The sequence below is a fragment of the Charadrius vociferus genome, unplaced genomic scaffold (assembly GCF_000708025.1).
Source record: "Charadrius vociferus isolate BGI_N301 unplaced genomic scaffold, ASM70802v2 scaffold263, whole genome shotgun sequence".
In the NCBI taxonomy this organism is placed as follows: domain Eukaryota; kingdom Metazoa; phylum Chordata; class Aves; order Charadriiformes; family Charadriidae; genus Charadrius; species Charadrius vociferus.
Window position 1 is genome coordinate 2426826 of NW_009647769.1, and position 23297 is coordinate 2450122.

General features: G+C 39.0%; 1 protein-coding gene across 1 annotated transcript in view; it reads right to left on the minus strand.

The window, feature by feature from the left end:
* FNDC3A (fibronectin type III domain containing 3A) overlaps positions 1-23297 on the minus strand; it is a 104702-nt gene that overhangs the window by 35499 nt on the left and 45906 nt on the right. The window contains exons 3-7 of the mRNA XM_009882377.1: positions 18689-18765; positions 13867-14104; positions 10599-10871; positions 8489-8547; positions 154-311 (exon numbers count right to left, since the gene is read on the minus strand). Of these exons, the coding sequence (XP_009880679.1) occupies positions 154-311; positions 8489-8547; positions 10599-10871; positions 13867-14104; positions 18689-18765 (805 nt within the window). The remainder of the gene's footprint in view (positions 1-153; positions 312-8488; positions 8548-10598; positions 10872-13866; positions 14105-18688; positions 18766-23297) is intronic.

Genomic DNA, 23297 nt, shown 5'->3' on the forward strand with positions numbered 1-23297 from the left:
CCAGTTCTACTGAAAAAAGTGGTTTGTTTCAAAAGAGAAGTTGCACAAAACTACTAATTACTTAAATCTCTCGATAACAGGCAGATTTTTAATGAGGTTTTAAGCCACATAATTCAATGCAACAGCAATTAAATAAAAACAATGAACACCTACATGTATACAGTTTTGTATTTTCCATCTTTTCCGGTATTTGAAATCATTACTTCATAAGTATAAACATCTGGTATGTCATTCTTGTCAGCATCTTCTCTGGTATCACTGGATGGAGGGGACCACATAAGCAGTGCTGTTCTTGCCTGAATGTCTGATACCTGTAGAAATACAACTTTGAGACCTCTGCCATTTAAATGCTATTGTACTTAAATGCTGCTTTGCCACACAGGATGAAATAAAAGAGAAGAAAATCATATAGCATTATCATATCAGAGTATTCATATTGATCCAGTAGCTGCTAGTTAGTTTTTACAGATGAAATCAAGCCTGAAATTCCCTGCTCTGGCGGGCGGGTTGGACTAGATGATCTCCAGAGGTCCCTTCCAACCCTGACCATTCTGTGATTCTGTGAAGCTGGAAATCTAAGAAATGTCATGAGAAAACTGCACTCCTATGGCCCAGGTCTGAATGCAAACAAATCTCTAAGGAACCAATGCCACCTAGTGGGCTACATAAAAATGGCTATATCATTCATGAAGCACAAGAGATGACAAGCATATATTGTGAATCAGTCCTTTTATTAAATGACAATGCTTCTGACTTTTTTTTTTTTTTTTTACATGACCAGAACTATGATTAATTTTAATGCCTTCTTGCTGACTTAATTTTCATATGAAATATATAGAAGCTTGGGAATTTCTCCAAAATGGCTGGTGTTACTGCAGCAGGTACATAAAGAAACTCTGCTTTGGGCATTTAATTATGACTGCAACAAGTAGACTCTCCCATTAGATTAGAACCTATTTGGTTAACTACCCCAGCAAATTGGTTTTGATCAGGATATTAATAGGGCTACAACTACCCGAGGCTGTAATCTAGTACTCTGTTAGCGAACAGAATCCTACAACATATAACATATTTTGAGCCCAGGCACGTGCGATGAAGGCATGCTCACAAGGTCCATGTACATATACTTATTTACACACACATATATGTACGTGGGCAACATCCTAAAGAATTCCTGTGGTGGTGCTTGCCTGCACAGCCTGCCCTTTGCAGAAAGGCTTGGATAACAACAGTTGCTGCGACAGAAATATGAGAAACACCTCCAAGTGTCTGAGAAGCGTTTGCCTCAACAGACTCATTGTGCTAAAGGTGGCGACCCTCGGGTGGATTACATGGTAACCAGTGAATCACAAAGACACTTCTGAAACAAAGAAGGAATTGGCTTCAAAAGTATAAAAGCAGCATGAGAATTCATACTGGGGATAAAAGATGCTGGAGTGGAACAGAGCAATGATCAAAACCTGGCCTGACAGCGCGAGAAATTTGCCTTGCCACCATCGCCGCCTCCATCCAGGCCTGATGGATGCTGTGAGTACTGCACCCCAGCTGGTGCAACAGCAGTTTGGGGTGCAGAAGGCAGGGACCCACAGCTCGGGTGGGTGTATGTGACCCAGTGGAGAGCTTTCTTAATGGCCTGTGGATTAGCAGACTGCAGGGAACAATGGATTTTAGGGAATAACAGTGTTACATGCAAAGCTAAAGCATCCACATCTCTCAAAGGAGATGTGCAGTTAGGGGCACCCACATTCCTAGAAGAGTGGGTGCTGCTTGAAACCTACACGTGCTCCAAGGGGCTGGGGATGTTTGTATTTCTGTAGGTGAGTGCATGGCTGCGTGCATGTAATTACAAATTTTTAAGATCCGTTATAGAAGGAAGCCTAGAAATTTCTGGGTGTTTATTAATATTGCATGTCTGCTACTGTGTTTATATGTTCCACCTGTCTGCTATTCCCAATCATTTCATAAGAGAACTGAAAATACATTTCATTATATGAAATGGCTAGTTTTACAATATGACTTTAATATATATCTATTTTGTGAATAATTACTTTTGGAAATCTATTACCAGAGTATCAGAATCAAAATGCTATCTTCACAACTGGTGCTCTGAAATTGCTATAATATACTGAACTAAAAACCTCAACTGGCCAACTTCAAGAATGAAGCAGAGAGGAGATGAATTACTGATAATAGACAAACAGAAAGCAGGAAAAAAATCAAACAAGATGAGCTTCAATGCCTTGGAAATAAGGTCACTTAGCCCTTCTATGCTAACAGGACTATACATCACATCCTGAAAGGGATCAAATGCTAGTAAGATTACCCACTGAAGTTGTTGGAAACACAATTCAAAGTTTGGTAAGAGAAATTCCACTATAATCTTGATGCGGTCACAAACTACGTTAACACTAACTACAACCGCCTCAGTACAATTCTAGCATTCCTGGAAGTCTTTGGAGTTGTGGGAAGCATCTCAGGTAGTAAAAGCTCCTTCTCAGACAATCTTAATCCCTCCCTCCTGGGTTGCAGAAGGCAGCATGGAATACTGAAGGAAAGAAGGGTAGGTTCCTGGAGGACCTACTGTGCTCCAGGACTAGTAGGTCCACTGTAAGACGATCTATTCCTACGTTTAGCTACCTTAACAGTTGAATATTTTTTCCTAATGCCCAGGCAGTATCTCTCTTACTACCAGCTAAGCCTACTAGTCCTAGCCACCACAGAGTTGAACATTAGATCCTCCCCTCTTTTCTGCAGTTGCTTCTTATGTATTTGAAGACTGTTACCATTTGTGTCTCCTCTCACTCACCTCAATCTCTGATCATTCTCACTGTTCTCCTTATCTCCTGCTGTTTCATTACCTTAGTCCTCTGCCCAGAACTAAACATAACATCCCATCTAACACTTTACTAATGCCAAACTGCCTTATACACTTGACAGATTACATTTATCTTCATACATCTTAGCCCGTCTATCTTTTACACCAGAGAAGTAATCTGGTTGGTATGAGTGAAAGGTAGTATGACATCTTACTGGAACATTAGAAGATTAGAGGTTTCAACTGTTCAGTACAGGGAGAGCAGGAAGAGTAGGAGGGAGATCAAAGGTAACGTTAGAGACTACAGAGTAACAGACAACTCACAGGACTTTGACTACTAACATTAAAACCAGAGTATTAGTGGAAGTTGTTATATACCAACAAGCGTCAACAGAGAACAGGGTGAAATGTTCTTTAAGTCTCTGACTAGATGAAAAATAGTTATCCTGAGTTACTCTCCCAGGGCAATGCTTGTTGGTTAACTCACGTAAACCTTCCGTAAGACTTGAAAAATAACAGATGACAACTGTTAACACACTAACTGTAATATAACAAAGCAGTATTATGTACCAAGCTAAAAACCAGTGACTATGTAGGTTGTTCTGGTTGTTTTACTTTGAGTAAACAGAGTACGTGACTAAAGAATATTATGAAGAGCTGAAGCTTTGCCGTGGCCAATTTGCCAAAGCTTAAAAGCAAGTCAGCGGAACTGAACATGATCAGAAATGCAAAGTCAAAAGTACTCACACAAGCTGGGAGTTAAGGACATCCTTTTATACATTACAGCATAAAAAGCTGTAATGTATAAAAACTATATAAATTCTCTATACATACACACATATGCATGTGGGGAAAAGGAAGCAGTAGGTTAGTGAATAAGCTACAATTGGCCAGAATTTACAAGAGAAGTTAAAAGCTTAAATGAAACAAAAACAGCCAACAGGATTAAAGACAAAAGATATTAAAAATCTATCAGGAAAGTTCTGAGTCAGACACTGCTCTGTTATTGGTGGACGTAGAACACAACGGAGGAAAGAAAGAAGCATTTAACAGTTATTTCCATCCTGCATTTGCAGTGAGGCAGAAATCCGTATCCACCTTATCCATCTTATGTAACCCTGTTGCTGGACTAGAAAATTTACAACCTACACCGAAGTTACTGGGCCCAGCAGATGGTGCCCAGTGAAACTGAGCGTTCTGCAATAAACCAGGTGGTCAGGTTAAACCACTGGTTTCCCATCGGTGATGTACACTCACATTAAAGCAAGAAGCTGCAAGAAGCCAAGCCTAAACTAGGAGCACTGGGGAGTGAACTACTTATGGAACAAGCGTTGAGAGGCAGGTACCTGAGGGCCTACGAGAAGGTGCTCATGGGCAGAAGGAACAGAACAAGAGGTACACCACTTAACTCTTTGGCAGGTATAAATACTGGAAATAATTTCCAACCCTGTTCCTCATACACCGGAATCCCCCGGAAGCTGCTACCTTGTTAGTTTCTGCCACCCCAGAGAACAGGGGTAGGGGACTGTGGGGTCCCCAGAAATACGGCTTTTATGTGAGGGGTCAGTAATGAGACAAAAAGAAGAGAGGCAGTAGAGGTGGGACTGAGTAACATCAAGTTTTTTCTTCTGGACCTACACTCTATATGATGTTACATATTTCGAAAGTTCTAGAGCTTTCCGGTAAATTCACGTATAGGTGTATGAGTATTTTCAACTACTCTCAGTTGCTAAAAAAAAAACCACGAAAAAAACAACCAACCAAACCAAAAAACCTGCTGCAAGCACTGACAAGAGAGAATCAGAGAACGTAATTTAAGTCCTTTTCAAGTCATTTATGAAACATTTGGTACTGCTTTTCAGATTCAACTTCCAACTAAGAGAATGATTCTTAAAGACAAGTCTAGGTCCAGATATATTTTTCCTCACAATGCTATTAATAAGGGACAAAAGCAAAGTATTAGAAGACGAAGAATTGCTAAAATTAAGATTTCCTGCAAAGAACTTCTCTCTATTGTGTATACACACTATGGCAGTCTTAGATCACATCAGCATATACTATTTTAACACAAAACTCCAGCTTCACACAATGCAAGCACTGTAATTACCAATTGCTTAAAAAGAAATTATTCAATATTGTCCTTTATCCTTGATATTCAATAATATCCCAATACTTGACTTTTTGAACACTAGTCAGACCTCTATCATGGAAAAGAATTACTAAAGTTTCAGAAATTCCTGTCAGTTCTCAAGCACAAAATGCTAGTATATATTCAAAAAATCTCTGCGATACAAGGATGAAAAAAGTATTTTTGAAGAGAAAAGATTAAGATCTGAAGAAACCACTATTCTTAGGTGCCCTGACACACTCAGGAGTGGCTTTTTCAGAAAACTTGGAATTACTCATTAGTTTGTATGTTTAATCAAGCACCTGCAATTGATTTTGGTTGCAGCTATGAGCACTGTGTGCTTCTGCAAAGCAGAGTACAACAGTTGAGTCAGGCCCTAGCACTGAGGAAACTAAGAGGTGGGCATGTCTTCGTTAGCAGTTCAGCTCGCAAAAGTGAGTCTCCTCATTAACTATACTAAACATGCCATTTGGCTCAAACAAAACAGCAGTTTTAGCATGTGCAGACTGGATTGCATTCTGACAGTGACACGAGGCACTTAACTGGTGAAGCACACACAGAACATGCATGAACCACAAAACATTATGTCCTCCCAAGCGCTTTACATGCTATATAACCAGCCCTCAAATTCTGAGTTCCTATTGCCTCTCCTTATTAAATATACTCATTAAATGTACTTCTGCTCCATTCTTCAGTTTGCTTTTGCCTTTTCAGGTCCACTTGTCTTCTGCTTGCTTTGTTACTTAGTTAATGGACATGACAACTGGTAGAGACTCTGCTCAAATGCTGAGGACTCAGCATGGTGTAACCCGCAGAACCACTCCAACGTCCACCTGGGTACAGAAAGCTCAAGACCTCCCTAAGTAGAAGGGTTACCTGGTGGCAGTACGACATTACCAACTTGACTTAACACTGCCATGAATGAAAGGATGGAGGATCCATACAGGCAAAAGTTTAAGAAACTGAGGTTCATAAAAACAGGTAACAGGGTGTTCATGATCCAACAAAAGCAGCATCATGGCACAATCCCCACAGTGAGTGCTTCAAGAAAAACATTAATCAAAAACCTGCAGGAATATTTCTGATGAGAACTACAAACAGAAGGTGTGAAAACACACAGTCTCCTGGTTCACTTGTGGGAGGGTGAGGAAAATATTTTCTTGGAGAAACTGTGGGAGGGTTGCTTCTGATCCTGCAAGGCCTAAGTAGGTAACACAGCCTCCCTTTCTCTTATCATGTCGCACCTCCACAGGCAGCAACATCAGCTGGTCTTCCACCAGCCCACAGCCCTGACAGTCCCTTGTCTTCGCAAAGCATAAGCCTCTCCAAGTGCTTAAGTTTGGCTTTTTGCCTTGTGTACACTGTCTAGTCTGTAGCAGACTACTACCGCCTAAGCCTGTGATGTCTTCTAAGGTCTACAAAGAGATCACTTGTAGGCACACAGCTACATGCAATGATGTTCAAGTAGGGACATGGTGGGGACGGGAAATAGCATGCTTACCCAAAAGGCATGGACGGTTGAGTTTTGAGGACGGAAAGAAGTGAAAGAAAACAAGACAGTACTGGCACTCCATTGCTTTTTCATATGTCATTAGCAACATAGCAGAAGACACCACCTGTTGATAATACTTCTCATAGTCTAACCATCCCAGGAAGCCCAAGGTTGTCATTTCCCTCGGCAATGCAGCCACTGACTGGATGCCCCAGACCTGAATGGCGTCCCATATGCCCTGACCACTAGCAGAGGACTGTGCATACATCTAGAGAACCGATCTCCCTACATCTAGTCAGGATAGAAAGGATCATCCACATTTTCATGAGGTTATGAAGGGCACAGCAGGCACTCCTGATTTCAGGGCCACCAAGAACGCTGTTGCCCAGCATGACCCAGTGACAGCACTATCTTGCAGTAAGCTAACCTTGCAGCAAAATTTGGTTTTGCATCCATTCTGATGCAGTATGTGGCTAAACTTGGCACGTGCTCCCTTGTTGGGACAGACCCTCATGACTCCAGAGTCAAACCCGGTCAAAGACACCAGTCCCTTTAGCCACACAGCCCTGATCTATTCCCCAAGCTGTTATGTTTTGTACAGTGAATGGCAGAGACCATACAGAAAGAACAGCATGTTGCTGTGTTAAAAAAAACAAAACAAAACCAAAAAGCAATTATAATCTTGAACACAATGGACCAGCATTAGTATGGAATCTTTCCTGCTTCACTTTGAGAATGGAACAGAATTCTTCTAACGGTATTTTGATGCATATTTTCCTAGAATATGTGTGTGTGTATATATATTATTTATATATTTTTTTAATATATATGTTTTTAATAGCAAATGACTCCCTGTGATTCTTTCTGGCATCATCCTACAGCAAGCCTGGAGCCTTCAGATCCACTGCACAAGTCTCTACTGCTTGATCTAACAGAGTGATAGCGATAGGTGCTTGCTAACATCTGTGGAGATGAGATGCATAGCTGGGCAGTGAAATAACAGGCAGCAAAACAAAATCTCGGCTGGTAGGACTTTGCAGGGACTTGCTGTCAGAAGAAAGATGAGATGTGGGAAAGCTGGATTACATTCCAGGTCCTGGATAAAAATCAGTGCTATCAGATGTAGACTTACATTCATTTCTTACAGCCATAACCCTCTCTGACCCCTTTTCTCCACCTTCTCGAAGTCTGGTCCTAATCAACGGTTCTTCATTCCAGTCTGTATTCCTTATTTACTCCACCCTAGACTTCAGCCCTTTAGTCTCTCAATAAAGTTCTGGTAACCTTTTCTCACCAAGCTTCATCTTTCTGAGACGGTTTCAGTCTCTTGCTACTACTGTCTACTATCCCCACCACTCTGAATCTTCCCAACCAGACATTCAGACTCCCATCACCCCTTCATTATCAGTCTGCTTGTAAAAATAACAAAAAGCTTGCTCTTCAAGCTGTTCAAGCAGGTAAGTCAGAAGCCCACTGCTGACAGTCACCTTCCTTGGGGAATTTTATGTCTCTTTCCTGGAGGTGCCAGAGACTCTTAAAGAGATATCTAACATAATTCTTCTTTACTTTTCAGATAAGCTTTTCCAAAACCTCATTTTTGGTGATACTTCCAAAACCTTGCCAGGTATTTCTCATGGCTAGAGATATCCGGTGTGTAAAATTGTTGCCTGAACAGTTAAAACTAAACAACGTTACATGAAATTGAGAACAGATTTTACAGTAAGAGATAAGGTTAAGCATCAACTTATGTTAAGCATCATCATTATGTTACTGGCAATGTTACAAGCTCTTTTTATATTTATTTTTTATAAACCTGTTAATACTGAGATTTCACAGAGTGACCAAGAAGAAGATCAAGACAATTTTAGCTTCATAAATGTTAATATACTAAAAATTACTTGTGGCATTTACATTTCAGTGACTGGAAGTTAAGTGAGGTTTCTTCAGTGAGGGAAGTTAAAGGTCCTTTGAACTTGGAGAGAGAAAAGGAGGTGCAACTGTGTAAAATAGCAACACATACATTCTGATTTCATGGAAAGCTTTATTTACTTACCACTGGCTTGGCTATATTAGAAAGAAGTGCTTCAAGTGCTTTTGTTTCTTCATCCTTTTCTTAAAAAACAAAATCAAAGCAAACAAAAAGTACCCATGAATATCGTTCAGTGACTTCACAGGGAAACAGCTCTTCAAATTCAACAACTGAACATAGACTAAAGTATTTATAAAACAGAACACCTTGCCAACTTGCATTCATTTAAGGCAACACAGAACCAAAAGAGCTCCCAAAGAAGTTGTTCATATAAAACTATTTCTAAATCTGTTCTATGATTTATGGAATACAGAAAGTCCAGTTATCTTTTATTAATGTATAACTTTAAACAAACTACTGCTCTGGAGAACTTAAGCTCTTGGCTGAGATATTTCCTATAGATTTCTCTTTGGCTGTAGACGCAGTTAAGTTACCGTAGTTTAAATGTGTTATTGCACAACAGCTGGAAGACTACTGGTAACACTGTTGGCCACCCTCAATTCCAAGGGCAAACCTTAGCTTAGCCTTCAGTTACATCTCAGGGAAAGAATCTAAGGTGTTTTGTTTCAGCTGAAGGTACAGCTGAGCTTTATAAAGGACTCAAAGTTTACAGAAAGTGTTTCATGTGCTTTCTCCCCCATACTATTAAAATTTTAGTATCTCAATAGTGTAAATGAACAGCCTACTCAGTTTTGAAGGTGTGGTCAGGCATTTTTAATTTACTGCCTTAAACTAAAACAAAAAATAAAAGAAAAGCAAACCCTGACAAAACTCTTTAAAAAACACAGGTCAAATGATACTAATTAAATGCATTTCTGAATTCTGTTTGTTATTACAAATCTAAGTCACAGTACATAATTTTCCCAAATGTCTCCTGAATAAAAGAATTTTGAAAAGTGGACTTTTCCATTTTTCATATAAAATACTTCTAAGGAACCATTAACATAATTTTCATAACATACGTAAGCAACACTACCTTTTATCACCTGTGCCTTTGTAAAGTTAGCTCACAGATAAATACCAACTAACAGAAAGTAAACTGAAGCCAAGACAAATGCCACTCTGGAACTATAGCGACAAGAATTCATTCAAGTTTGGAGCAGCAGTTCCCAACTTCTGAATTCGGGTTTTATCTCAAAGGTGTCCCTTGGTACTAAGCTTTCACAGGGTATCATCTACATGCTTTTAAACAGCTCTTGTAGGCTGAGATTTACTGGTCTTGGTTAGACATACTTTCTTCACATTCCTTTTGGTTTACAGCAATTGAATATACAGTGGCACAAAATAATCACCTCACAGAAAACTTCAGTGAGTTGAGAAAATCATGGTTTATTTCCCTCAGCATGGCTAGTTACAGCTCCCTATTCTGAGAAAATTGTACTTGACTGATGACAAGTCTGTGACGTTATGTTCTGAATCTGAAGTGCCGTGCCAGTGACCTGAAAGTTGCATAGTGACACATCATCAGATTTGACAATGACTGTATGACCAAGACTGAGTGAATTCAGTCCATTTATGAGATCACAGGCTTTCCAGTGCAATGAAGGTATTAATAATAAACACACTCCCTACGGCAGTGTCTTAGAAAACATGAACTCACACAGGCTAGTGTGAGGACCAGTCATTTTCTACAAAGGTCTTTCAATAATGAGTTGGTAGGGACAGGCGTTAGATGAATTTTATGTAACAATGGTATCTCTTTTACAAAATATTCCTCTTTAACAAGTGGAATGTACGCTTCTTGTATCAGAGACCTGGTTCCTTCCATGTTTTCTGCAATATCAAGCAGGCCCTCAATATTCAGTGATTCCTTATAACATGAGCACCAATAACTCTGGACAAAGAACAGATTTTTCTTTAAACAATGTTATGAAGTATGACTAATAAGATTTGCTCAAATCTACGTGGAGACTTGCACATCAGTAATTTTGTTCTCTTACGTCCATTGTTCCAGTGTGACGAGCAGGCTGATCGCCCTTAACTCTACTCTATGTAAGTCAGGGCAGTTATGCACTACTACTCAACTCCAGGACTGTCAAAGTGTGGTGTTCTATCCACAAATCCTATGCTCAGCCAGACACTGGACTTATATACTATATATATATATATATATATTATTTTTGTTAACACTTACCTTCTACTTCTGCATCTGTCTGAGAACTGCTTTTTCCTTTACCCAAAGACTTGCTTTTGGTAGAACCTGTGCTTATACCAGCTGCATCCGGTCCTTTTGTAAGTCCATTATGCTCACTTGTAGGAGAAGGACATTTCTGAGGAGACGATGGAGGGCTGTTTAACTTATCCTTCTGAGTTCCATGTCGATCTTTTAATTTTTTTTGTAACCTTTCATATGTTTTACTAGACCTTTCGTCTCTAAAGTTGGATCTTCCATGAGCAGGCAGAGTATCTAAATGAAAGCAAAGAAGAAAAACATTAAAAATGATCACTAAGAACAGAATGTGATTAAAAATCTATTTAAAAATACTACGTGCGTTAAGTGTGCACTTGAGCGTAAAATTAAATCTCTATTCCTATTGGAAAACTAAGGTGTCCAGCAGGTAAACTGATATACACTAAGTGGACATTAACAACACGTTAGGGGAGAAAGTGTAATCTGTTCTTCCTGCATCTTTTTTGTAGTCAAAAATTATTCTTAAAATGTTTCTGTAATTTTCTTTGAGCTGTAAGGTACAGGATAAAGTCAACACAGAAAAAATGTGCTACTTTATTACATGGGAGGAGGTTTGCTCTAATGCTGAATAAAAAAATACAGAAGTTTTAAGTTTTGGAGTGCAACTAGAGCTCTTACTTTAACAGTGCTTCAGCAGAAATCAACAGGGAAAAACCCCACAAAAGCATAGGGCAACTGAAAGACACTAAAAGACTGAAGACAGTATGGTTAGTCTTGTAAGTACATTATACCTGTACATAGTAACCTGAGGCATTGCTACAGTATCACCAAAGTCCCATCTGTAAGTCAGAACGTGGCTTTAGAAAAAAGTCAGTACCAGACTAATGAAAAAAAAATTAAACTGCAGACTGGGGAACTTTTCTGTCCGATTCTAACATTTTTATCCATTTCACCTTCATGCTTACGTCCTGATTTCAGCTGGGATAGTTAGTTTTCTTCCTAGTAGCTGGTATAGTGCTGTGGTTTTGATTTAGTATGAGGATAATGTTGATAACACGCTGATGTTTTAGTTCTTGCTAAGCAGTACTTATGCTAAGTCTACGACTTTTCAGCTTCCGATGCTCTGCCAGTGAGGAGGTGCCCAAGAAGTTGGGAAGGAGCATAGCCAGGACAGCTGCTCCAAACTGGCCAAAGGGATATTCCACACCATATGATGTCACGCTTAGTATATAAACTGGGGGCGGGGGGCGGGGAGGGGGGACGCCGTTGGCTGCAACTGTCTTCATCTCAATCCAAGAGTTTTACTTTTTTTTTTTTTCCCCCATTCTCCTCCCCATCCCACTGCAGGGGGGACACAGTGAGTGAGCAGCTGCGTGGTGTTTAGTTGCCGCCTGGGGTTAAACCACAAGATCTTAGAAACAGCTTACTGACTCAAGACTTTAAAACAGTGCACCACATGGCACCAACTCTTTCCTCAGTGTAACCCTATCTATGATAAATGATGAAAGCTTTCAAAAAAAATACATCCTTCAAAACCAGCATAGAATTTGTTCACTTTCAGGTAAGTTGGATCAGTTGATCTGAAGAATGAAGTTCATTACTTGTTATTCCTTATGTGCCAGGATTCATAGAAAACAATATCAAATAAAAACTTCCTTGCAGGAAGGATAAAATCACAAAACTAGAGAACTTTTCAGTTTCTGTTTTTTTAGGCCATCTTAATTCCCAGAAAATTTGACAGAGAACTACCAGATAAACTGTGACTATTTAGAAATTTGATTTTCACTACCATCAGAGATTTCAGTACACTTGTTAGAGAACTACCATGCTCTAAACGCTTCCGGGTTCTCCCCCCTGCTTAAATTCAGATTCCTCATATAAGACCAAAACTGTGGGCTTTGACTTCTGAAAGCCAAAGTCTGTGGTCCAGAATTAAGTATGAAATTTGTAGCAAATATGTAACAAATTAAAGCGTCCCTAGTCCTCTAATTCCCTAAATCCAAGGGCATCTTACATATATATTTAAAACCAAAGAATCTGACTTTATAATTTTTTGTTACATAAGCAGTTTAGCACATTATCACTGAACTCATATTTACAGGGATATAACCTAGTAGCAGAAATCTAAAAAATATTATTGCATTAAGAAGTATTCTTTGTCTTTTACGTGTTTAATTATCATACTCCAATCTCTTAATATAGCAAACTAAAAGCAAACAACTGTCATCTACAGGAAACCAAGAAATTAATAAAACTATAAATAAGCAACCAACGAACATCTAATAATGTACTGTTATCAAAGTAGTGCAAGGAAGAAATAAAGTATAACTTAAGAATGCAGAAACACTAAGAATTCCAGCAAGACCAAGACATCAGTATATTCTTAGCTGATGGCTTTTTACTTCATGACTATTCAAGCACATTGACTGCACGGAGGACATTTTTAGATTATCTTAGTAGTAGCACAGAACACTGAGAATCTACGTATCTCCAGCTACATGACAAAGCTGCGTTTAGTCTCCCCCTCCATAGCTTCTAGCTTCTTTCTCTACAACAGCAACCTGGCACTGCTCTCTTTCAAGGTCAGCACCTGCTTTATAGTAGAATTTTATCTAAAGAAAAGCAAGTCTATCAGAAATGTAAATATTATTCTAAGAACTCAATCCCTGAGTTAGCAGACACATACCCTTTGCCACTAAACAGTATTAAAGGCAGATGTCAATGGCACTACTAAAGACAACTTCAACTACAATATTAAGTTCAGGTTGGTGGTACCTGACTACTCAAGTTGGACTTCAGTATCGACACTGCACTAAATGCATATAGTTTTATAAAAAATAGCAATCTTTTTTTTCATAATCAATACTAAGAAGTCCTGTATCATGCTTCAAACAGGATTCCTGCAAGACACAAGATCTCAGAACAGTGCTTAAATATGGATTGAAACCTTTCATCTCAGGGGAAGACATCAACTGAATCACTACAAACACTTCCTGCATTGCTTTCCTGGGCAAATCTGACACATGTAAGAAATAATCTGCATAATTAATGGATCACTGAATAGACAAGACAAATTAACAAAAAGAACCTCTTCTGGAAAGTGAGCTTCAGTAAAAAACAGACTGGTATCTTCATAAAACTTTTGTGTGCAGCTCCCACTCAAGCTATAAATCTTCCTTGATAAAGCCCATACACCAGCATCACAGATGCTGGAAGTGAGTCGAGCATTATTTCCTTTGATAGAACTTGCAATATTTGATTAGTTACTTACCCAGATCCCCATATACTTGGGAGGTGTGATACTGTGGAATGTACTGCGTTGCCATGTCACCGGCTCCGGTCACGGGTGAGTATATATGACGTGGTGGTGGGGGTATCATGGCTGGAAGAGGAAGGAAGCCAGGCAGTGGGGGATGCGGAGGCCTGTGTATCACTGCGTGGCCACCAGGATGAAATTCTGGAGCCTGGGGAACCACCACAACCCTTCGAACACCGTTATCCTCAATAACCTGTACAGTGAGAGAGACAACGCACCAAAAAAGAGAAACGCTTAGTAACAAGCAAAAGAATGAATGTGTTGAAGGAAGCCACACACTACTCAGAAAACGGGGGCCTTTGTGGCAGCCTCTGCCAGCCTCTGGTGTGTAGAGGCTTGTTGTGCAAAAATGGCAAATGGGAGATGTGACAGAACAGCCTTCTACTGAGGGACGCACGTGCAGCCCTTAGCAATGCTGCTAAACATTCAAAGAAACAAAAGCAGCATATGCAATCCCACGATGAGAGTAAGCGTGGTCACGTAAGATGCAGGGAGCTGAAGTGTGCTGTGCACGGTACACGTAGCACGTCTGGGGTCTGTAGCATGTAGGGGCCAGAAGGACAGCAGGCATAAAGTATTAAAGCAGAAAATCCTCTTTTCTAAAGGGTCAGCAACTAACTAAACGAGGGTCGGTCATCAACTGGACCAGAAACAGGGATGCCTCCCTAAAGTGTATCACAGACAGGGAAGACTGCCATTATCACCTTCTCTAGGTGTTTGTACGACTAGTGGTAAATTCACAAAAATACATGACTCTTGGTAATATCTAGAGATGATCTTGGCATAGTTTGATTTGTACATATCATGGTGTCAGTAACTTTAGTGTCTGGGATGCCAATGAATAAATTGTTCTCCACTTCCTAGTAAAATGCTGTAAAATAATGCCACAGCAGGGACCGCAATCTAAGTTTTTGGATGAAACATTTATCCAGAAAAGGGGGAGGAGAAGAAAGAAATCTGGAATATCATGTCTCCATTCAAAAGCAGGGGACAGGGCAACCAACCCTATGACATAAGTTTTCACTGACATTTGAAATGAGGTGGGGACATGCACACATACACTAACGAGTAACCTGGTGCAACAGGAGCAGATCAATACCTCAAAGCACTTAGTGCTAAGCTGCTTTCAACTCCATTGTTTAAGCTTAAGGGTATTATGCTTGGCTAGATTTAGGCCCATGCCCTGGTGTGAACACTTCCACCAAGTCCATGACAGAAAGCTGCTTGGAGGATCAACCACTGGTTTTACCATGTCTCCATTAGGGGTTGGTGTGTATCCGGTACATCCAGAACAGAGCTTCTGCTTTTGTTTGTTCTGACAGCAATTGTAATTTGTACACCCCAAAATTATCCTGCTAGCTGAACCAATGCAGGGTAAGTGAGGTTGGTCTAGGATATAATTTCAAAACTTGACTACTGTACTGAGAAAGACAGTTATGTAGACACAGCTATATTCTTCTGGTGTAACGGTAGAGTGAAGATCTCTATGCATATGCAATAACGTTCAGGAGACAAAAAAGTATGTACACAGTGGAGCTCATCCCACCTTACTTACATGAATAGAGAGTTGGAAATTAATATAAATGACCTAAGTGAACACAGCTTTAAAATACATATATACTGTGAGACTTTAAAAAATGGGCAGACTGTTTTCAGTATATAGAAATTGGCCCTTACTGGGAAAGAGTAATTTCACTAAAGACCACATGCTTCATTATCTGTGCAACCATAGCTGTGTCACATGTAAAGGCAGGATATATTAATAGCAGTAAATACAACTAGAACTTTTCTAGTTTTTTTTTTTTTTTTTCTAGTTCTAGAAATTTTCTAAGCACTGAAACATAGTTTTAATTATTTAAGTCCTTTTTGCTTACACAAAAAACCTTGCAATTCATCAGGAATTTATGAACAGATTCAGACTACATAGGAAGCAGCTTCCATAAAAAAATCCAGGATACTTAGTTTATAACTTATTTGTTCTCCTGGGTCTTCTAATAGGCTAAGTAACTCAGAAATAGATACCCAATTCATAGCAGCAGGGACCTTAAGTTCAATAGTGTAAAATGAAGAGTAACAAGTCTGTAAGTATGCCTCTAAATCAAGCATCAACTCAACGGTAGGCCTCTACCAGGCCTACAGATAAAAACCTCCAAAAACCAGTTGTGCACCATGTCAATTATATCATCTAACGTAAAAAATTAAAGAAGTTATCTTATTCTAATTGTGCTAGCAAAATACATAGCTCTGGCATAGGCCTGCTTAGTTGCGTGAACCAACCAAACACCACTGGAAAACTCATGACAGACAGCTTGGAGACGATGAATAAAGATGAGATGGAGAAGAGAAGGCTTTGGGAAGACTGTATAGCAGCCTTCCAGTACTTAAAGGGGGCCTAGAGGAATGATGGGGAGGGACTCTTCATCAGGGAATGATAGGATGAGGGGTAATGGTTTTAAACTGAAAGAAGGTAGATTTACATTAGATATTAGGAAGAAATTCTTTACTGTGAGGGTGGTGAGGCACTGGAACAGGTTGCCCAGAGAAGCTGTGAATGCCCCATCCCTTCAAGTGTTCAAGGCCAGGCTGGATGGGGCTTTGAGCAACCTGGACTAGTGGAAGGTGTTCCTGCCCATGGCAGGGGGGTTGGAACCAGATGATCTTTAAGGTCCCTTCCAACCCAAAGTATTCTATGATTATACAATATGTGTTTCCTTTCAGAGTTTTAGAACTACAGTTCCAAAAGGAGAGGAGGGGAGAAGTAAATCAACTTATCAATCGTGCTTTTATTATGTGATATAAGAAAAATAAATATGCTTTATTCTGTAGTTATCCTCAACTTCCAACAGAGGACAGTATACTGTATCTCTGCCAAACAGGAGCTGAAGCAAACAGAGGCCTAATAAAACTAAATGAAAATGGACAGACAAAAGATGGTTATGCTGAAGTTGTTCTTCCAGGCTGATGGCTTTAGACATTTAACTGGTTTCCATTTTCTCTCAAAATCTGCTGTTGCTGACATTTAAAAATATACTATGCCTGAAGAAACCGTGTAAGTTACTATGCTGGGAGTGCATTAAATCTGGGATAACTCTTAGCTCAATAGTGTTAGATTTTCCTGTTTGCAAGACTACTATCAAATCTTCTGGCTTGCAACAGAACTTCCGTCATAAACCACACTGGCTGGTATATTTTGTCAGCAGTAAATACTTCAGAAGCCTTATAAACTACAGGTTTTCCTGGACTCTGATACTTCTACTTAGATGAAAACAGCAGACATGATCTCACTCCACCTGTACTCTGAGCTGGACAGATGTGAGGCACCTGCAGTTCAAAAGTCAGAGAGCTGTATTATAGCACAACACCTGCTTGCACTAAAAAGCTCCAGTGAAAGGCTAACACGAGTGTCCCAGCAAGGCCCAGTCCTTCAGCCTGTCTGCTGCAAGCTGTCCTCAAAGGAAGGATAAATGAACTTCATAAAGATTATTCAGACTGTCACAGGTTACACAACCTCTGAAACATTAAGTGCTTCATCAACTGAACTTAAGTACTCATGAAATGTTGTAAAACTTCAAATTTCAATTATCTCAAAAATTCTTTCAGTTCTTCAAAAATGAAGTCTAATAGGGATAAAGACTTTTTACTATGACCTAAAGATAAAGGGACTTTCATGATTATTTTTAATTCATGTTTCTTTGCCTGTTTGTGAACTCAACTATGAAGGATTCATGAATCAACTTATCAGCCAACTTTCAACAGACGAAAGGTAAAACCAGAGATGCCATGTATTAGTCTGCCTAACCTAACAGCCTTTTCTTTTGCTAGAGGACAATTTTTTATGCAGTTCAGATAATTAGTCCAACATCTGCTGGACACTGTGAGTTTTTCCATTGCATTTTATGTGTTGTAGTCTCTTCTGAGTGTACACCATGGGGTGCACACTGAGTTCAAAGGTAGACCGGTCACAACAACAGAACATCATGAGAAAGACACACATTATGGAGAGTGGTATTCATCCGCTCTAAGTTCCAGGTCTGACCTGCTGACCCCCAGACTCGTTTTATAGTTGAGGGAAAGAAAGAGACACCATCTAGAAGGCCCCACGCCTCATTATAATACAAGTGTCCAAAATAGCCGAGAGGAATCATCCTTTTAATCTGCTTTAAAGAATGTCCAGGTTACCTAGCTCCCATTTAATTTTCAGGCATCTAAATTAGGAATTGCACAACAGTGAGAAAATCAGAGCCCCAGCCCCATTTTAAGATAAGCTGTGGAAACACGTATTACACGATAATTTATCCCCAATAGACAGCTGACATTTTTTTCCACGCTGTTTGCTACACTTTTTCTAATTGATCTGTTTGACTCCTTACCTGCAGGGAACTTCCCAACATGAACTATGTATGTCCATAAAATTATATTGGTGCCAAGAGAAAACATCCACTAACCCAGAATTCAGTACAGGTCCTGCACAATGAGCTATTTCGGTCATGATTCTATTTTATGTTCAGAGAGCACTGGGTACATTAGGATCCTGAACACAACAAGGAACTGTGCTTGTTATTGTCATGTAAGCAGTTAATATATAACCAAACAAGCACATATACAGCATGACAAGTCTCCCATCACAGAGATACTACGTGACATCTCCCCTTATTTACTTGCTTGACCACAGTGACTCTGAAACTTCACACGTCGATTTATTGAAATAGCTATTCTGGTTCTACTCCTGTAACTTGCATGAAAAGAAATAAAATAAGAATCAAATGGAGAGACATACCTGTGGGGCATATCCAGGAGGCACATAAATAGTAGGCACTGAACCATTTGGGGACATCATTGGAACCTGAGCAGGACCTGAATGGGTTACAGAAATATTCAGTACAGCACCATTTAAAGTTCAAAGAACATACTGAACTGCAAAGTCTCTGTGAAAAATATACAAGATAACATGGATAAACAAAGGCAATGAACTGTACAGATAAAATTATAGCAAAGGGCATTCTTAGAAACCTAAGAAACAGTTGGGGGGGGAACCCAGAAACAAAATTAAAAAAAAAAATTCACCAGTGGATATTTCTTCCTTCTCTGTCAGTAAGCTCACAGAAGAGCTTATGCCAAAACTTCTTAACAGGTGACAAGTCAAAAGAAGCATCCCAAGGTGAAAAGACAATAGATGTGACTTTAAAACAGAAACAAATATAAAAAGCATTTGAAACAAATTGCTGAAACCAGATAGTATTCAGTTAAGAGTTGTAAAGGAAATTACTTACAAAATTACTGCTTTGTTACTATGGTCTTATCACCTAAAGTGGTCTCAGTACCAGAGGAATAGGGAGGTGGCAAACAGGACACTAACTTAAGGTCCCAGGGGAAAGCCAAGGTATTACAACCCCGTCAGTCTACTCCAACTAATGGGAAAAGTTGTGATACCATGATGATCCTTGTACCATGCAAACCGGAAAGAACGGAGTTCGCAGACGCTTAGATAAATATGACACAATGGGGAGGTGTTAAGGTGGCATTTGTAGATAAAGTACTGCCTGGAAAATCTGATAGCTTCAAAGAGCACAGGGACGCTGTGACATACTTGGATTTTCAAAAAGCTTTTGACAATATCTCTCAAAGGCGCTTAAAGAAGTAATGCTGCCTTTGGTTAAACTGGGAAAAGGGCTTCTCATGAATAACTAACTGGCTTGAGAACAGGAAACAAAGAGGAGAAGTAATTGATCAGCTTTCAATGTGCCTAGACTGACCAAAGGAGTCCCGCAGGCACTCAAAGAAGAACCTGTTCAATGTATTAACAAACCTGCTGGAAAAGAAAATGAACAGCGAGGTGACAAATCTTTGGTATGCTCTCAGAGAGCTGCAAAGGATCTCACAGTGCTCAATGACCAGATGATGTAAAAGCAGAAGAAAGTGTTGATAAGTGCAAAGTAATGCACCTGGACAAAACCAGAAGTATTTATTTACAGCGATAAGCCATAAATTAGCTGTAAATAAAAAGACGATGGAGTTACTACATATTTTTCTAAGGAAATACCAGCTGATTGTTGTTCAGTGGCATTCACAGAAAGAACATTAAAAATCATTACTGAACAGAGAACAAACAGAAAACATTATTATGCTGTGCTATAAATCCACACAGTACCTCAATACGAGTGCTACGCACAAGGTCACACATCTTTCAAAAACAACACACAGAACTAGAAAAGGGAAAAAAAAAAAAAAAATAGTTTACAGTGGCTTTCCACCTGCTTATCAGGAAAGATTAAAGAGACTGGGATTCTTCCACCTGGAGGTGGTTAAAATGTAAAAGGACTGGCAGCAGAGGAATAGTAAAAGGCCTATTAAAGAAAAAAGCTGCCCACAAACTGCCTAAAAATGGGAAGATAGATTATTTACAGTTTCTCATATGCAAAACCCAGAAATATTAAATTAAATCACCAGGCAAAAGGTTTAAAACATATAAAATAATTTCTCATGAAATGCACAGCTAAATTGTGTAACTCCTTGCTTTAAGAACATCGTAGAAACTAAAGGTTTGGTTCAGAAGAAATTGAACAAATAGAGAGAGGCAATCCGTTAAGAGATGTAAAGAAGTACAAATATGATTTTTGGTTCAGGAAGGTAAAACTGAGAATGTTATTTGTGTGTGCCTGCCCTATCGTTATGCTCTCTCCTTTAGTATTCGATACTGGCCTCTATCAGAGCAAGCACGTTGGCACAGGCTTCAAGAGGCACTGCCTACAGGCATCCTTACAGTCTTACGTTTAAAATACACAAGTCAACAATTGCTGAAGTTTCAGTTTTTCTTTAATAATTAAACACAATATAATCTGACCAGGTTCTGTGGCAAGTGCATAGGGTTGAGACTCAGACACTCGAGGTTGCTTTCTCCGAATTTCCAATTCAGTGTAGCGAGGCTACCAAAAGCACCGATCCAACTCTTAGTGAAGTTTCAATAATGCTTCTGAAAGGGCATTCATAGTTCCACTTTAATGTTTTATAAACTCAGCTAAGATCTGCACGTGGACAGTACTAAGTAAGTGCAAAATATGGTATATAACACTAGCATACCTCATTCCGATAAGTATGAAGCAGAAAAATAAAGATAACTATGTCCAAATGCCAAATGCAGAGCAAAGAAACAAAAAGCATTCTTTGAAAAAGCAGCATGTAACTCAACTTGATTACACATGCTATAGGGACTTCTTCAGAACAAGATACAGAAGTTTTGAAATGTATTACCTAAAAAGAATCACAAGTTTATTATGGACTAAGTGTTAACCCACAGCTGGGGGAGAGGGGGGAAGAGACTTTTTAAGAACAATGTCTTAATTGAGAGATTAACTGAACTGTGTAACAGCAAAGAATATAAGGACTACAGTAAGATATAAATTGAGAACTGAACCTTCTTTGGGTTTTTTTGCTCAGCTAAAACTCAAAAATGTTTCAATGAAAGTTTCTCCCAAATATGAAGTGCTAAAAAGAAATGAAAGTAAAGTGAAAAGTAGCAAAAGAAAAGCTGGAAAAAGTGCTTTAGAGTGTTGGCTTACGATAAATTCAAAAAGGTCAACAGTAACGGAAGCATATTTATAATAAGTTGCCATTCAACCAAATAATGGTTTCAATTCCTCCATAAGAGGGTGGATTTTACAGAGCTTGCATCTTTTATTCCTTACTTGTAGTTTTCCCATAATGAATACAAAAGACTGACACTTTTATCAAACTCACAATTTTAAACTACATAAATTTGAGGTGAATTGAGAATTAGGACCACAGTTACTTGAATTTTTTACAGCAAACTCAACGTCTTCGGGGGTGAAGGAACTCTAACATGAACAGCCGGTTTCTTTTTGAACTGGCGGCTATTTCTTTGTGAACTGTTGGCTATTTCTGTGTTTGGCTTTTTTGTTTTGTTTTGTTTTAAATGTCTACAGAACATTGTTTAACAATCTTTTTAAAGCTCACTTATTTAGTGCTTTAATCTCTCTAACAAACAAACAAAAAAAAAGCAGTTATCTCCAATCCAGTACAAAGGTTGATTCACAAAGCCATTTTCAGTGTACCCATGATCTAGCAGTCACAAAAATGAAGACATAAAGGCAATATATGAACCTGAAAAATTATTGCAGTGTTAGAATAGCGTCAAATCAGTAGTTTGAAAAATTGCATCCCATCTTTAGCACTTTACAGCTCCAGAATTAATGAAAATATATTTTTAATATTCAAGATATACAGGTGAACTCTATTTTACTTCTGATTAGATTTCCAAGTGGCTGTGGAATGAAGTTAGATTGCAGAGGAACATTCAAGAAAATGGAAACCATGGAAAAAAAAGTTGGCAGACTTTATACATCTTAATGAACATAGGGTCTTTACAGTGAAATTACTGATTTCTTGACAGAAAGCATATTATTACGTGCAAAAATTAAAAAAGCTTTTCTGTACCTAAAGATAAAATGCTAATATGCTATAAAAACATATTATTTTTTTTTCCTTTTAAAAACAACTAATGTGAAGATTTTGGCTCTACTTCAGTGAAATACACCGCAAGCAGAATTTTCATGCTTTTAGGTATTGGCTAGACAGGTGCATGACAAAGCCAGTGCGTTTTACCACAAGGTGAGACTGATTATAAAGTACCATCAAAACAACAGCATCAGGAGTTTGTGTTAAGCAAACATCTAATTTTCTATATTGCACATAAATGGAATTGACTTCATCCAAATCACTACATTACGAATGTTGATGACTTCACTGTTGTAAGAGGACATCTCGAATCTTCTATACACTTTCAGGTACAAAAGTTCTCTTACATAAGAAGTGGAAAAGAAGTATTGTGGGAGACAGACCAAACGCATAACTGCATTTCGTGCTTTAATCTTGAAAAATGACTCAAACACAGTAAAGGTTCATTTAATTCAATTGAATCCAAGAAACAGATGTTTCACCACACTCTCAGTTTACTGTTGTCCTGAAATTTGCTATTTCACGACTATAAAAGGGAAAACTAGTAAAGTCTCTATGGAAGCACTGTATCCGAAGTTTAAAAGAAGGCGGCGGGGAAACAAGGTGCCTATCGAAGATCACATAAAACTTGGACTATGAAACAGGAAAGACATTAAAAAAAAACAAACGAGAGGAATACCTCCCCCCCCGTCCCAGCAATAGCAGGTGAAGTTCTCCAACGTGCCCATTTGAGCAGACCGTGAAAACCTCATTACGCTCATTACCTCTACCATAAACGTGTACCAAAAATTAGGGGCCGTGTAATCGCTTAGGACCAAACCGATCCAAACACAGTAACTCCTGACAATTTGAGGATACCGCCACCGCTTCCCAAACAGATCCACGGCATTTTATTCTTTTTATTTTCACCACAG